The sequence below is a fragment of the Polypterus senegalus genome, chromosome 5, assembly GCF_016835505.1.
Source record: "Polypterus senegalus isolate Bchr_013 chromosome 5, ASM1683550v1, whole genome shotgun sequence".
NCBI classification, from domain to species: Eukaryota; Metazoa; Chordata; class Cladistia; order Polypteriformes; family Polypteridae; genus Polypterus; species Polypterus senegalus.
This window is the reverse complement of record NC_053158.1, coordinates 69,904,553-69,918,593: the sequence shown is the minus strand read 5'-3', so window position 1 is coordinate 69,918,593 and position 14,041 is coordinate 69,904,553. Positions and strand designations below refer to the sequence as shown.

The window sequence follows — 14,041 nt, the reverse complement described above, 5'->3', positions numbered from 1 at the left end:
GGTGCACAAAGAAGCTGGAGGGTTGTTTTTTGTTTGTTTGGTTTTTTTTTTATATAAATGTTTCAAATTTGTGATTTATCAGGACTCGCACTGTATTATGGTATGTTAACATTTGTTGTTGTCCCTTAGATTCTGAAGATCCATCGTCTGTAAATCCATCCAGTGTGGATGATAATATAGAAGATTCTGATGGTGAAAAGGACATCAATAATAAGCTTGTAACACCAGACAAGCCTATAGTCACTGGTTTAGATGAATATGAGTTCAAAGATGATGATGATGATGAAGAGGAAGACTTGAACAAAGCATTAAATGATAGACATCTCCTCAGAAGAGAACTGAGGCAACGTGAGAGAGAGCAAAAGGGAAGGAACCATTATATTGCAAAGTCGTTAAGGACAGATCAGCATAACATTTGTAAATCAAAGAAGCATAAACCGTCACGAATTCTATTCTGTGATAATGAGAGCTCTGATGAGGAGGAGAGAAAAGTAACCTCCCCTTCATCATCTATTCCAACTACAGCTGATGGTTATAAAACAGACCTAAGGACTAAAAAAGATTTCCCAATTGCAGCGGAGCATAAAGAGAAAAGTAAAGTAAAGAGAAAATTTAAAAATCAAAGTAAAAATAAGGAAAATCAAGAACTTAAGGATGATGGCAAGGAAAATACTAAGTTGTCATTTTTTCCTTCTTTGGTTGCCCTTGAAACCTCATCTGAAAGATCAAAAGAAGAAGATACCTTTAAAATGTCATTTAGCCCAAAAGATGATACTTCTGTCCATCTTTTTCACCTTCCTTCAGTAAAATCTCCTAAAATTAACCATAACATAACTGAGAAACAGACAGTGCCTCTTAAACAAGAAAATACTAAAACATGCTTTTCTCCTAGTGCAACTGAAATGTCTCTATCTTTAGAAGTTGTTCATTATGATCATTATATTGATGCAGATACCAGCACAGAAAGCTCAAGCAGCAAAAGCTTCAAGCATAAAGAGAAAAGCAAGCACCATCACAAGGATATAAGCATCATTGCAGAGGATACGAATTTGAGTCCCAAGAAGGATGACGATCAAGTAACATTCTTTGATAGTTCTGAAGGCGTATTGCGAAAGGCGGACAGAGATGGGAAAATAATCAAAAAACATAAGTTAAAACACAAGGAAAAGGGGAAAGAAAAAAGCAAAAAGGATCATGAAGTGGAAAAGGATAAGCATAGACCACGTGAAAGCAGTAAAGATCTGCCAAGAAATTTGGAGTTTGATAGGGAGTTCTGGAAAGAAAACTTCTTTAAAAGTGATGAAAATGATGAACCACTTCAAATCAAAAATGAAATCGGCCAGACTTGTGCCATGGAAAAGTTGTCAGATAAAACAGCTAAAGAAGAAAAGGTTACAAAAGAGAAACACTTAAATAAAGACAAGAGAGTTAAAGAGGATCGTGACAAGGAAAAATTGAAAAGGGACAAGAGGGAAAACCTTTTCAAAGATGACAAAGAGGACAGAAATGACAAACCCGCTCGAGATAGGGAAACTGAGGAAATATCACATGGCTTTAGTCTTATGAAAGATGAACAAGAGCAGCATGTTATCACAGACAGGGACATGAATAATGATCAAGAGCTTGACTCAAAAGCAACTAAAGAAAGAAATGAAAAGAAGTCACCTGTCAAAGAAAAGGATTCAGAAAAACTGGATAAGAAACAGTCTGAAAAAGACAGAAAAAATAAAGGTGACCACAATACCTTTGAAAAAAATGAATGCTGTGATTCTTCAGAAAAATTAAAGGATAGAGACAAAAGCATTTTCTCCTGTTATGGAGAAAAATGTAAGGAAGGTGAGAAGCCAAAAACTGTTCTGTCTATCAAAAAACAAGAGGAAAATAAGAAGAATAAGGAGAAACTGGAGAGAAAGCATGATAAGGAAAAGACAGAGAGAGAGCGCTTTTTGGTTGAGAGCAAGGATAAAGATAAGAATATTTTTGAGAAGAAATCAAAGCTAACAGATCGAGGATGTGAGATAAGCAAATATGATCGCATGAAAGAAAAAGAACATGACAAAAAGAAAAAGGACAAAATCAGAGATCTTTCATCTACAGTATATCCAAAAGTAAGTTTGGAGGAAAAGAAGAACATTGTAACAGAATGCAACAAGGCATGCCATGAAAAAGCATTGCCATTAAAGGAAAAACCAAAAGATGAAGCAGTCAAAATCTCTGAGAAAGACAGAAAGGAAAAGGATAGAGAAATTGACCGTTACAAAGAGAGGGACAAGCACAAGGATAAGACTCAAATAGTCAAACCCAATAAAGTAAAAACAAATGAATCAGAAGTTGATAAGCTGAAGCTTAAACCATCTCCAGTTGCCAAAGATATGAGACCAAAGGAAAAGCGACTTGTAAACGATGATCTAATGCAGACCAGTTTTGAGAGGATGCTGAGTCTTAAAGATTTAGAAATTGAGCAGTGGCACAGAAAACATAAGGAAAAAATAAAACAGAAGGAAAGAGACAGAATGAGACATAGACCTGGGGTGGAGGTTAACAAACAAAAAATTAAGGATAGACCAAAAAGCTCCCCTTCTGAAACATTCAATAATAAGGAGCTGTTTTGGTCTAAAAGTACAGATGGCTCTGAGACTCACAATAATAGAGAAAAAGTACTAAAAGATGCCACAAGCACTAGGTCTTATTCTTTAGATGCAAAATGTTTGCTAAGTACTGGAAAAGCTAATCTAGGCACAGACTGCAACTTGACTCGTTCTCCCAGGCCTGACAATGAAAAATCTAATTTGATTTCAAGATCCGTTTCCATGACTTCCATGACAAGCTCAGAAGATTCTTGCCAAATAGCAACAACAGTACCCCGGCCAGGGGCAGATATTGATTCCGACTTTGCATTTGAGGCTTCAGATGTACCACTGGCTTCATCACAGCCATCTTATTTTAATGCTGGTAAATCGCCTGCCATTAATGAAAAAGAAAATGAAAGTGGTATACTTGAACTTTCACAGGAAGGGAAGTCAATGGTGTCTAGTACACAACAGACAACATGTGTAAGGCTGACTTCAGCAGATGATAGTAAGTTATCTGTAATCAGCAGCCCTCTGAGAGGTGAAGATCAAAAGCAAGCCATATGGACATATTCTGATAATGAACACAAATGTACAGAAAGAACTATAGCACCAGTACATGAAAGTCAAGACAATCAGACTAGTGTACATGCAATTAATTGTAATACTGCAGCAGACAAAGAAGAAGGAAGTACATACATAGATGATTTTACTTCTCACTCTTCACTACATGTTCCCCAACCTGTTTTACAGACCAGTCATACCCAAACATCAACAGATTTTGCATCACTACAAAGTGAAAATCTCAAGGAAGTCTCTTGTTGTGAATCTGAAAATAACCAAAATGCTGGAATAAAATTACAAAAGATGTGTAGAGTAGATCTGCAGCCTATGACAGAAGCAATCAGCCTGCCTTTACAAAGTGTCTTGATTGAGAAGCCAAATGATATGCTTTCCAGTGACCACATAAAGCAGGAAAACATTAGTTCAGTGTCATTGAAGGAGTCTGAAATTAAATTATCTCATCCTGCAGTCCTGCAAACAAAGGTGCAGCATGGAAATTGCATTGACCACCTGGAATTTCAGCCAAGCTCCTGTGAGGAAAGACCAGAATTGTTGGAAGATGGCTATACATCCCCTCAGCTAGTTATAAAAGACCAATTTTGTGTCAAGATAAGTGAAAGGATTTCTTTAAGTCCAAATGAAAGAACTGAAGACCAAAACACAGAACTTGGTTCCCCTGCCAAACCTGATACTGTTAAATTAGAATGTTGTGACTCACAACAGTTAATTTGTCCTATGCAGGAATCTGTCAAAACTGTTATTGAAAGTTCTTCAAGTAAAACTGTGGCTAACAATATTTTAAAAAGTGATGTTGAGGTAAAATCTGATACATACAGCCATACTGGAATTATATCGTCTAATTTTGAAGCAAACGTTGAAATGGACGCTAGCAGCACAAATGCACAACACACTGATAAATCGAGTGCTGCTAAGATTTCAGCTGCTTTAGAAAACAGTTCTGATTTGGATAAAAGGGCAAAAACAGTTTTAGAAAACACTGAATTCCTCAGCAAGAATAATTTAGAAGAGTTGTCCCTTGAAGAAGGAACTGTCAATATGCTCTCTGATACAACTAGTCCAATGCAAACGGTGGCAGAAATAAAGACCGAAGCAGTTGAATTCGCCTCAGAAGAAACAGGACATGATGATAAGCTAGAACAGGATATTTCTCATAGAGTCACCAGGACCCGTGCAAATTCACAAGCAAGCCAATTAAAATGTACTTCTGCTCAAGATTCAGACTCTTCTGCATCTGTTAAAACAAAAAATAAATTAACAGATGAGGAGGAGATTCAAGTGCACCATCCCAGAAAGCGAAAGATGCCAAGAGTGCCTCAGCCTGTACAAGTTAATCCCTCTCTGCAGCAGGCTAAAGAAAAAACACAGCAGTCCCTCGCTGCTATTGTGGATTCTCTAAAGCTGGAAGATATTGAGCCTTACCAGACAGACAGAGCAAACCCTTACTATGAATTTCTGCACATCCGAAAGAAAATTGAAGAAAAGAGAAAAGTATTATGTAGTGTTATTCCACAAGCACCACAGTATTATGACGAATATGTAACATTTAATGGATCGTATCTTCTAGATGGAAATCCATTGAGCAAGCTCTGTATTCCAACTGTAAGTTTTTTTTAATTTTTTTTCTGTTGTTCTTTTCATTTCGAAGTACTATTACTGCTCCTCTTTATTGGCAGTGTAATTGTGGAGAGCTTGATAACTATTTACCAACTTAATGTAGTGTCATAGCCAGTCTTACAAGTCAGGCGGGCAAGTAACTAAACTCAGAATTTGAAATTAGAATTTGGGTGAAAATCTCCACCCTTTTTGGTTCACTTTTTCCAAAGAGAACATGCAATGAGGAAAATCCTCTTTGGCAGTTCTCTTGAAAAGCTATGTCAGTTTTCCACATTAAGATTTATAGTTGGACATAGTTCTTTCCAAGGCCTGCTCACCTTGGAGTAATCCAGTAACATGACCCGACTACATTCACTTTTGAGGTTTAAGGTTCATTCACACTTAAACATTAACCCCTTGTTATAAGTAAAGAAATAGATATGGAATTAAAATAAGCTAATCTTGAAAAAATAATCTTATGTTGAGAGACAGCTGTGTAGTTTACACCAAAATCATTTGTGTTTTAGTTTCCAAAAGCAAAACTTTGGTACCTCACAATTCAACCTCCTACATGTTTTCTGGACTGTTAAAAACTTTTAGGCATTTTAACTATCTTTTGTTTCTTGTCACCTTGTAGAGAAGTGCCCCTTTAACCTCTGAGACAGCATCTGAAAGAATTTACTAAATTACATATCAAACTACAGATCACCCCAGCTAGGCTTATATCTTTTAATAAAATTCTACTATTTGCGGGACATTTTATTAAAATGTGGTGGAGTATTAAATACATTGGTAATTGTCTCACTAAACTGAAAATTAACATTGCTTACAAAAAACACATTTTTTAAAAAATGCTTTTTTTTTTGTCACACGATGTAGATGCAGAGTGCACATGAATGTTCTCACACATGCATTCTTGGCAACTACCTACCAATTCCTTAAATAATAAATTGATTTCTCTTTAAAAAATAAAAAGAATAATAGTGCATCACAAGATGCCTTCTTTAAAATTACATGCAACAGCTTTCAGTAGTATATGAGTAATATAATGCATGTATGTACACATTTGCATTTGTATATCTGTAACAGGTGGCTTTTATCCTTGCAGGTATGAGCCTCTCTTGCTATTGACAGTAACATACAAAATAATAATTTATAAAATATAAGTACTAGATAGTTACTATTTTAGAGAGTAATTTTTCAGTTTTATATCACTTAAACTTCTGTTGTAACCATTGAACACTGAGAAGTCAACTTCCTTTGCCCAGATTCTTTAAAATACTTGTAAGTTGCTTGTCTGCCAGAAAGAGAATTATTGTTTACTCACAATTTTGCTTTCAATAATGCCACTTCCACTTATGATGAGAGCAGGCATAAAGTACTCAAGTCCTTCCCTTGATGATCAGCTCTTTTAAAGATGCAGACCACAAAATGCAAATAGTAGGTACTTGAAAATGCTTGATGCATGCATTATTTATTTAATCAATTACAAAATATTAGCCATTTGTAAGGCAATTACTAATTTCTGTTTGAAGAGCAAAATATTTGTTGTGATTTCTAAACCGTACATCTTTAAATCATTAAATAGAAATATAGGGAATGTGTAGATCTATATATAGATATATATAAATATAATGTTACAGATATTTACATATTACACAAACCACACTCAATTCTAAATAGTGAAATGCATAAAATAACTGTGTAATCTATTTAACACTAGAATTACCAAAGCTTACGAAAAAATCCGGCCCACATTAAATCCGCTCGCACCTCTCTGTCAGCGTCTTTGGTCTTGCAAATGGGTCGATTAAGCTCAAGCAGCCTACTATCCCATTCTGCCACCGCCACAGAAAGTACAAAAACCTCTCACAGTTCAGACCTTGTTGATCAGGGACTCAGGTACCAAGAGCTGTATAGGCTAAAAAAATGTATCATTATTTGGAACACATGCATTTCGTGTGTGTTCTGTGTCTACAAAGATCTATGTAAGTGTAGGATAACAGGAAATGCAAGAAATGTTGAACACTCATACTTAAAAGACAAACTTTTTTCATGTTTTAGTACTAACAACAAAATTTTGACATAAAGTGTATAAGGTGTAAAGACTGAAGTCCAAAAATCAAATGAGCACTTTCACAAAAGGTACAAATACAACAGATCAAGTGCACTTTTATTTAAGACTATAACCAAAGAAAAAGAAATTGGGCTAGTGTGGCTAGTTGTTGAGACTTTTTTGGTAGTACAGCTATAAGAACTGCTGATTCCTATTCAAAAGGTCGCCGGTTCGAGCCTCACTGCATCCCAAAATAAATATTTTGAGTAGTGAGCTGCTCTTACTGTTACTACTATACAGTAAAAACATACATTTGATTTGAGCCTGTAACAGCCAGTGTAAATGTATGGTACTTGTAAAGGTTAGCGGGTTTTTTTTTGTTTTTTTTTTTAATTCAGTTTTATTCTCTCAGTCACACTTGCCCTGATCTGACATTGCTAGTTTTCAAATAGACATGCTATAACAGAGGTAAACTCGGATGAGGACGAGGGTTCTACATCGGAGAAAGGGAACAGAAGCACCCATCCCCCCACAAGAAACGTCCACTCACATGTAAGAACAACACAGCTGCACCAGGCATAAAGGCGAAAAATGGCACCATTTGGATGCACCCAGTGATCGGGCGTCAACCTGCCAGTTAGTCTGCCCCCACACCTGTCCTCCAGCGAAGCAGCACGGCTTACAGAGCTCGCCAACGTATTGTGCAAAGTGTTTGTGATTATTTTTTGTGATGGTCTTTACATAAGAAACATTTATATGTTACTTATATAAAAGCCAAATAGAATGTTATTTACCTTGATTTATTTACTTATCTTCCTATAGCGTAATGTCAAAAGTAAACTGCAGAGCGTCCTGTGTTTGATAGACACGAGCATGCTGACATAGTACATGTGTACTGAAGTGACTTCAGCTGCAGGTGGAAGCTCTACACAACTATCTTTATGGTTCTGTCTTTGTCCAAAAATGGTTTCATAAGCTTTATGACCTTAGTCTCAGAAAGTCTTTCTCCCATGGGGCGACTGGGGTCTTTTTCTGAATACGAATAAACACAGTTGCGTAGGGTGTGACAGGAGCTTCCACCTGCAGCTAAAGTCACTTCAGTACACATGTACTTAGTGAACATGCCCGTGTCAATCAAACAACGGAAGCTTTGCAGTCTACTTGTGACTTTATGCTTTAGGAAGATAAGTAAATAAATATCAATACCAAAAAGGTTTGTCTATCCAAAGGATATTTTGTCACATCTAACAGCAACCAATAGTCCAGTCATACTGCTTATTGTAATGAGCACTGTAGACGAGTCCACCTTAAAGAAAGATGCTCTTTAGGCTGAACAGGGTATTAAGCAGGTGATGTTAAACACAGTATTACTCGTGACAGCCTGCAGCTTAGGAGACATCCATCTTTCTGCTGTTTCCTCCAGTCCAGGATAGTACCCAGAACAGAGCCAGCCTTCCCAAATTAACTTAAGTATGTTGCTGTTTCTTGTGTTTTCTTATGGTGCTTCCCCAAAGTATCACTGTTTAAAACAACTGATTGGGAATATATAGAAAATATGTATAATGTGAACTCTGACATGTATGGTTTAAACATAATAGGAACTAAGACAGTGTTACTGACAGTCCTTTCTGGTGCAAACTCTGATCTGCCTGTTAAGTGTCAATAACCCAAAATAGTAGTAAGAGTTTGTCCGTCCTCATTGACTTTAGTTAATTTCCCAGTAGTAAGTATTTTTAGGTTGAAGTAAAAAAAGAAACAAACTGTTTTGTTTATGTTTGGAGTTAATGTTGCCTTTCCTTCCTCTCAATATATGCTTACTTTATTTACTCTGGATGATCAACATGGGGGAAGAACATGACAAAATGTGATTCAAGTTTATCCATGCAGGAAGAAACATTTTTTAGAATATAGTACAGTTTATGTTCAGTCTTAAGAGTAATTAAACATTATTTCAGAATTTTCACGTGGGTGTGTTATAAATGTTGACAGTGCTAAAACCTGATGCAAGTTTCCACCAAAATGTGGAAGAAATGTTTTTGTATTTAGCATAGCTGTCTTTATATTTTGATATTTGATTAGATTAAGCAGATCCTATTGTGCGTCTTTGATTTTCAGTCCAGCCATTTAACTTTTTGTTTCATAGATAACACCACCTCCTTCGTTGTTAGAACCATTAAAGGAACTATTCAAACAGCAAGAATTGGTGAGAATGAAGCTTCGTTTACAACACAGTATTGAGCGGGTAAGAAAAGTAGACAAAGTAATATTAATGTTATGTTAACCCAGACCACCTTATAATGCAATTTAGTAGTAGTACTCTCAACTTACACGTTTATTTATTTAATATATATATATATATATATATATATATATATATATATATATATATATATATATATATATAAAAATATGTTAATTTCCATATGATATATGTGATTAGCAGGAATGCTAATTTGTTTTCAATATTTCAGGATAAACTTACTGTATCCAATGAGCAAGAAGTTCTTCGTGTCCATTACCGAGCTGCTAGAACACTGGCTAATCAGACACTTCCATTCAGTGCATGTACTGTTCTCTTGGATGCTGAAGTTTACAATATGCCACAGGATTCACAGGTACAATTATTTTATTTATAAGAAGTTTTAGTTATTTTTAGAAGTTTTATGCAATTAACATATTTACTGAATTAATTAGGTAAAATATTATTTGACTTTTTTCTCTATGTTAAAATGTGTATGTTATCAGATTTTTTTTTAAAGTGGGGTAAAAGATTGACCTTCCTTAAACTTGACTAACTCATATACAGCTACTGAATTTGAACGTTTACCTTATCAGTTAGCTGCCAGAACAATGACCTCCACATAAAGAATTTTAATAGTTATTTGCATGGAAAAATATTCTCTTTACATGTCAGTTTAGATCTGAATAAACACCAAAAATAAGGTAGGTTTATGTCAAAGTCAGTTCCAGTGTTTCTGTGTTATTTCAAAAATACCTTATTGTTGATATTCGTGACTTCCAGAAGAATGATAAAGCCTGGATTTTAATTTTTTTTTTCTTTTTTTTGGAATTAGACTGATGACAACAAGACATCTGTTAGAGATCGTTTCAATGCTCGGCAGTTTATGTCATGGTTGCAAGATGTTGATGACAAATTTGACAAACTTAAGGTAAGTACATGATATTGTCAAAATAGGTAGACTATAGGTTGGCACACCAGTGCTTATTATTTATGATTTTTTTAAGGAGCAGTTTATACAAAAAGGGCTACCAAACACTAATTAAATGAGTCTCGGTGTGCGTTATTCTTTGCATTTTAACATTGGTTCTGATCTCTGTTCTGAATTTAAATTTTTTTTTTTTTTTTTAAATCTTAAAAAAAATCCCTAAACTTCGTTCTGGCAGCAACATGAGACTCCAAATCATTCCTCATAGCAGCAATTTTTAATTGAATTTTTTTTTTTTTTTTAATGAGTTGCATGTTATTCTGGTATTGATAAACAGCAGTAATGTTTTGTTGCTTCTTTCTTTTTTAAGATAAAATCCTGAAATTGTCTTAAATTTAGCTTTCTTTGATCTGCAACAAGTCTGCACATTTGCAATTTTGTCTCAGCATAAATTAATAATGCATTGGAAAGCTTTAATAAAAGAACAGCATTAAGCAAGATAAATGCAATAGGCCTAGAGATGCTATAAACATCATAAAAGAAAATCAGTGGTTGTGAAAATTGACAATACATCCTTTGTGTGCACATAGAACTCTTTAAAAGTTAGTCACCCTTTCAGAAAAATTCAACTCTGCTTTCAAAGTGTTAAGATGTGCTGTGTGAAAGTTTAAGAATATAAGCAGCACCACACTCAAAAAATGTTAAGACAGGAACTAGATAGGTAAATGTATCACTCTAGCCAGTATTTATCATTATTTATATTCTGTCTGAATGGCAATAATACAAGCTTTTCAATTAAAAAATGTGTAAAACTAAAATCTTAATATTTGACTAAATGTAATGAAATGCTGTGATGCAATTTACATCTGTGAGTTTGTTTAGCCCCCATTTCCCTCAGTAGAAATTAGTTAATTTATAGTTGTTTTTTTTTTTTTTTCTCCTCTTCTGCAGTAATGGGTATATATGTATATAGGAGTCTACATTTATTTGTACTGGTTATCATGTAAACAGCAACCCCCAGAACACTAGTCAAGTTGTGCCCTTTTAATTTACAAATATGGCAAAAATAGCACAGCCTGCATATTTTTTCACACATCTCTGTCATTATTTTATGTTTGTAGATCCAAAAAGAACCACCAAAAACTTTGTCATGTGTAATCTCAAACACACATTTTATCAGTTAGAGTAGGAGAGTTAAAATCCAACTTTGTTCTTCCTCTGTGCTGCTGTTTAAACCTAATCAAAAAACTTTTTACATAACATCATGGCTTATATAAGGTAGCAAAAAAAAGTCCTATTAAGTATAGGAACAAGTAATTAGATGAGGAGAAAATACCTGCCATGATCTATTCATAATACACTGTGATCCAGAATCAGTCATGTTTTCTTATATACACATTAAAAATGCCTGTCTAATATTGTGCAAGTCTCCCTCACTCCACCGAACAGCTCTGAACCTTCAAGACATAGACTCCATAAGACCTCTGGAGGTGTCCTATGGTATCTGGCACCAAGACATTGGCAGCAGATCATTAGATCTGCGAGCTGGGGCCTCTATGGTATGGACTAGTTTCTCCAGGACTTGTTTTTCTGGTCTATGAATATGTAGCCCCATATGCAGGTACATTGTGTATTCTGACACCACCCTCTCTTGACCAGCATTATGTTTTTCAGAAATTTGTGCTAAAGTAGCCTGTTCGGTTAGATCCCACAGAAGAGCTATCATTCGCTCCCCACATGCATCCCTGTTGCTGGTTCACTGATTATCTGGGACCATTTTTTGTTGGTGCTAACTACTGCGTAACTTGAATAAATACGCTGGCTTTTTTGATTAGAATAATGTTGGTTTTCTGGAAGCCTTTGAACTCTGCATCTTCTCTCGGGTGCAAGACAGTGACTTAAACATCTATATATATATGTGTGTGTGTGTGTGTGTATGTATATATAGTAGTAAGTGGCGCGGACACGTTCAATTCACCCAACACACATTTAATATGCAGTTCCATATTTACAATAGTGCACAACAAACCCCCAAAGTCCCCAAATGTCCAGGTCTCTCACACTATGGCTCTTCCTCTTCAGGCCGCCTCCTCCAAGACCACATCTCCTTCTCTCCCGACTCCAGCCCTTGTATGAAGGGACCCCTCTTGAGTCTTTAGCTAGGTGAAAAAGCCACCATCACTCTTGATGAACTAACCCTTTTCTCAGGAATGACTTGCTGTGAAAAATGATTATTGCCACTCCTGTGTTTCTGTTTTTTTCTAATGTTTTCTCTTCCATTTTCTTCTCAGTCTGAGGTGACTCAACTAATTTTAGATTTATTTTAAGCAATGAGACCTAAAGAACAAAGCACGTCTTCCGTTTACACTGTAAAGTTCACATCATTGGGCATATATTCTTTGTCTGGCCAGATCAACCCACCCTATACTTGATCCAAATTTTCATTTACATTTTATAATACTTTCTCTTTTCAAATATTAAGCAATAGACATATCCCAATGTTATACAGTATGTTTGGAGAAACAGTTTTAAATGGTGCATGCAGACTCCTATCTTCAATAACTACTCTGTTTTGTTAATAGTTGACTACAGCAGTAGTTTCCATTTTTTGTTTAAAGTTGGAATGTGGACCTTAAATGTTATTTTTGCAAGTTCAGAATGTTTTTCCCAGGATTGGTCCTTAAATTTCTACTTTCTGCTATCCTCTGTACCCACATCTTATGGGGGGGTTCCCTTTAATTCTCTCGCCCTCTGTCTGGAATGTCCTTTCTTGCCTAATACTTGTAACATTTCTCATTTCCTCTTATATATTTATAGCATTTGATGTATCATAGCACATTTTAATACTTCAAATAAAGGATTATAAGATGACATTTGTGGGTGTAGATTAGCAAAGAATGAAAGATTTCCAGGATGTAATTACTTTTCTACCAGCTATACTGAGGAACATCATTTTCAGAAACGGAGAGTCAAAGTCTTGGGTGCTACCATGCTTATAAGCTGATGTATACTGTGTATATATAATACACTAGCCATGTGCGCCCAACTACTTTGCACGTGTTAAAGTTGTCTGTGAAGGGCTCCCTGTTTAAACGCGGCTGCCAGTCGTGAGCTGGGCCCTTCGTCACACAGCATTATGATTTTTTATAAGGGAAACAAAATTACAAAAGAAAACCTTTGGACATTGATTCAATAGGAACGGCCTACTCGGAATCACTGTCCGAATAGTAATTATGTGGTGGTGTAGGAGCATTTCTGCTTCTGTCCGTTCACAGTCCGTCTCGTTTTCACAACGCTATTGTTTCCTCTCACGATGTCTTCTCAACCCTTCTCCAATCTCGCAGGTTGCTTTGTGGCAATCCAAAGAGTAAGGCAATATGCACGGAGCAATGGTTATAAAAGGGGGACACATAGGTATCTGGGCTCTTTAAAGCATAAATAGGGATCACTTCACTTGCATTTGAGCATGCCATGGTACAACTGTGAAAACGCGCAGCACTCGCCGGCTACAACGTAACAATAATAATTTCCAGAACGTGCTGTTACGTTGTCATTCATTTTACCCACTGTCTTTCTTTCATTCATATGTTACGTAGGCACGTACCTTTTATCTTCGCCAATCTCATTCTCTTACCAGGCCTCAGGAGCTAACCAGCGTAACACTGTCCACCACCCCTTTCGTTATTCCGGCACATTGTTGACATCCGTGAGTAACAACAATGTACTAAACTGGAAGGTGGTCTACGCATGCGTGGAATTCGCGGACAAACAAAGATCAAGATCTAAATGAAGATCTCTTTAGTTAATAAAGCACAACAATTTGTTTAGTTTGAATGTCTGTGTTTTGAGGTGTGACTGGCGTACTACACTCTTCAGTAGTATAAGCCTGGAGGAGATTCTTAATGCAATGCCTATGTTTTAGCTGTCTCTCTACTGCCTTCTAGTGCTTCTTCTTCTAATTCATTCGCGGACAAACAAAGATCAAGATCCAAATGAAGATTATATATAGAGATAAAATAACTGATTTTCTTTTGTGTTTATCTGAGTAGATATTTTAAAATCCTTGACAG

At 35.9% G+C, this 14,041-nt stretch overlaps 1 protein-coding gene across 2 annotated transcripts in view; it reads left to right on the top strand.

Annotated features, from left to right (window-relative positions):
* The window catches only part of ankrd12 (ankyrin repeat domain 12), a 215,646-nt gene that overhangs the window by 199,300 nt on the left and 2,305 nt on the right, over nt 1-14,041 (top strand). For both annotated transcript variants that reach the window (XM_039754778.1, XM_039754777.1), the window contains 4 exons: nt 130-4,754; nt 8,948-9,046; nt 9,276-9,419; nt 9,879-9,974. In XM_039754778.1, coding sequence (XP_039610712.1) covers nt 130-4,754; nt 8,948-9,046; nt 9,276-9,419; nt 9,879-9,974 — 4,964 coding nt within the window. The remainder of the gene's footprint in view (nt 1-129; nt 4,755-8,947; nt 9,047-9,275; nt 9,420-9,878; nt 9,975-14,041) is intronic.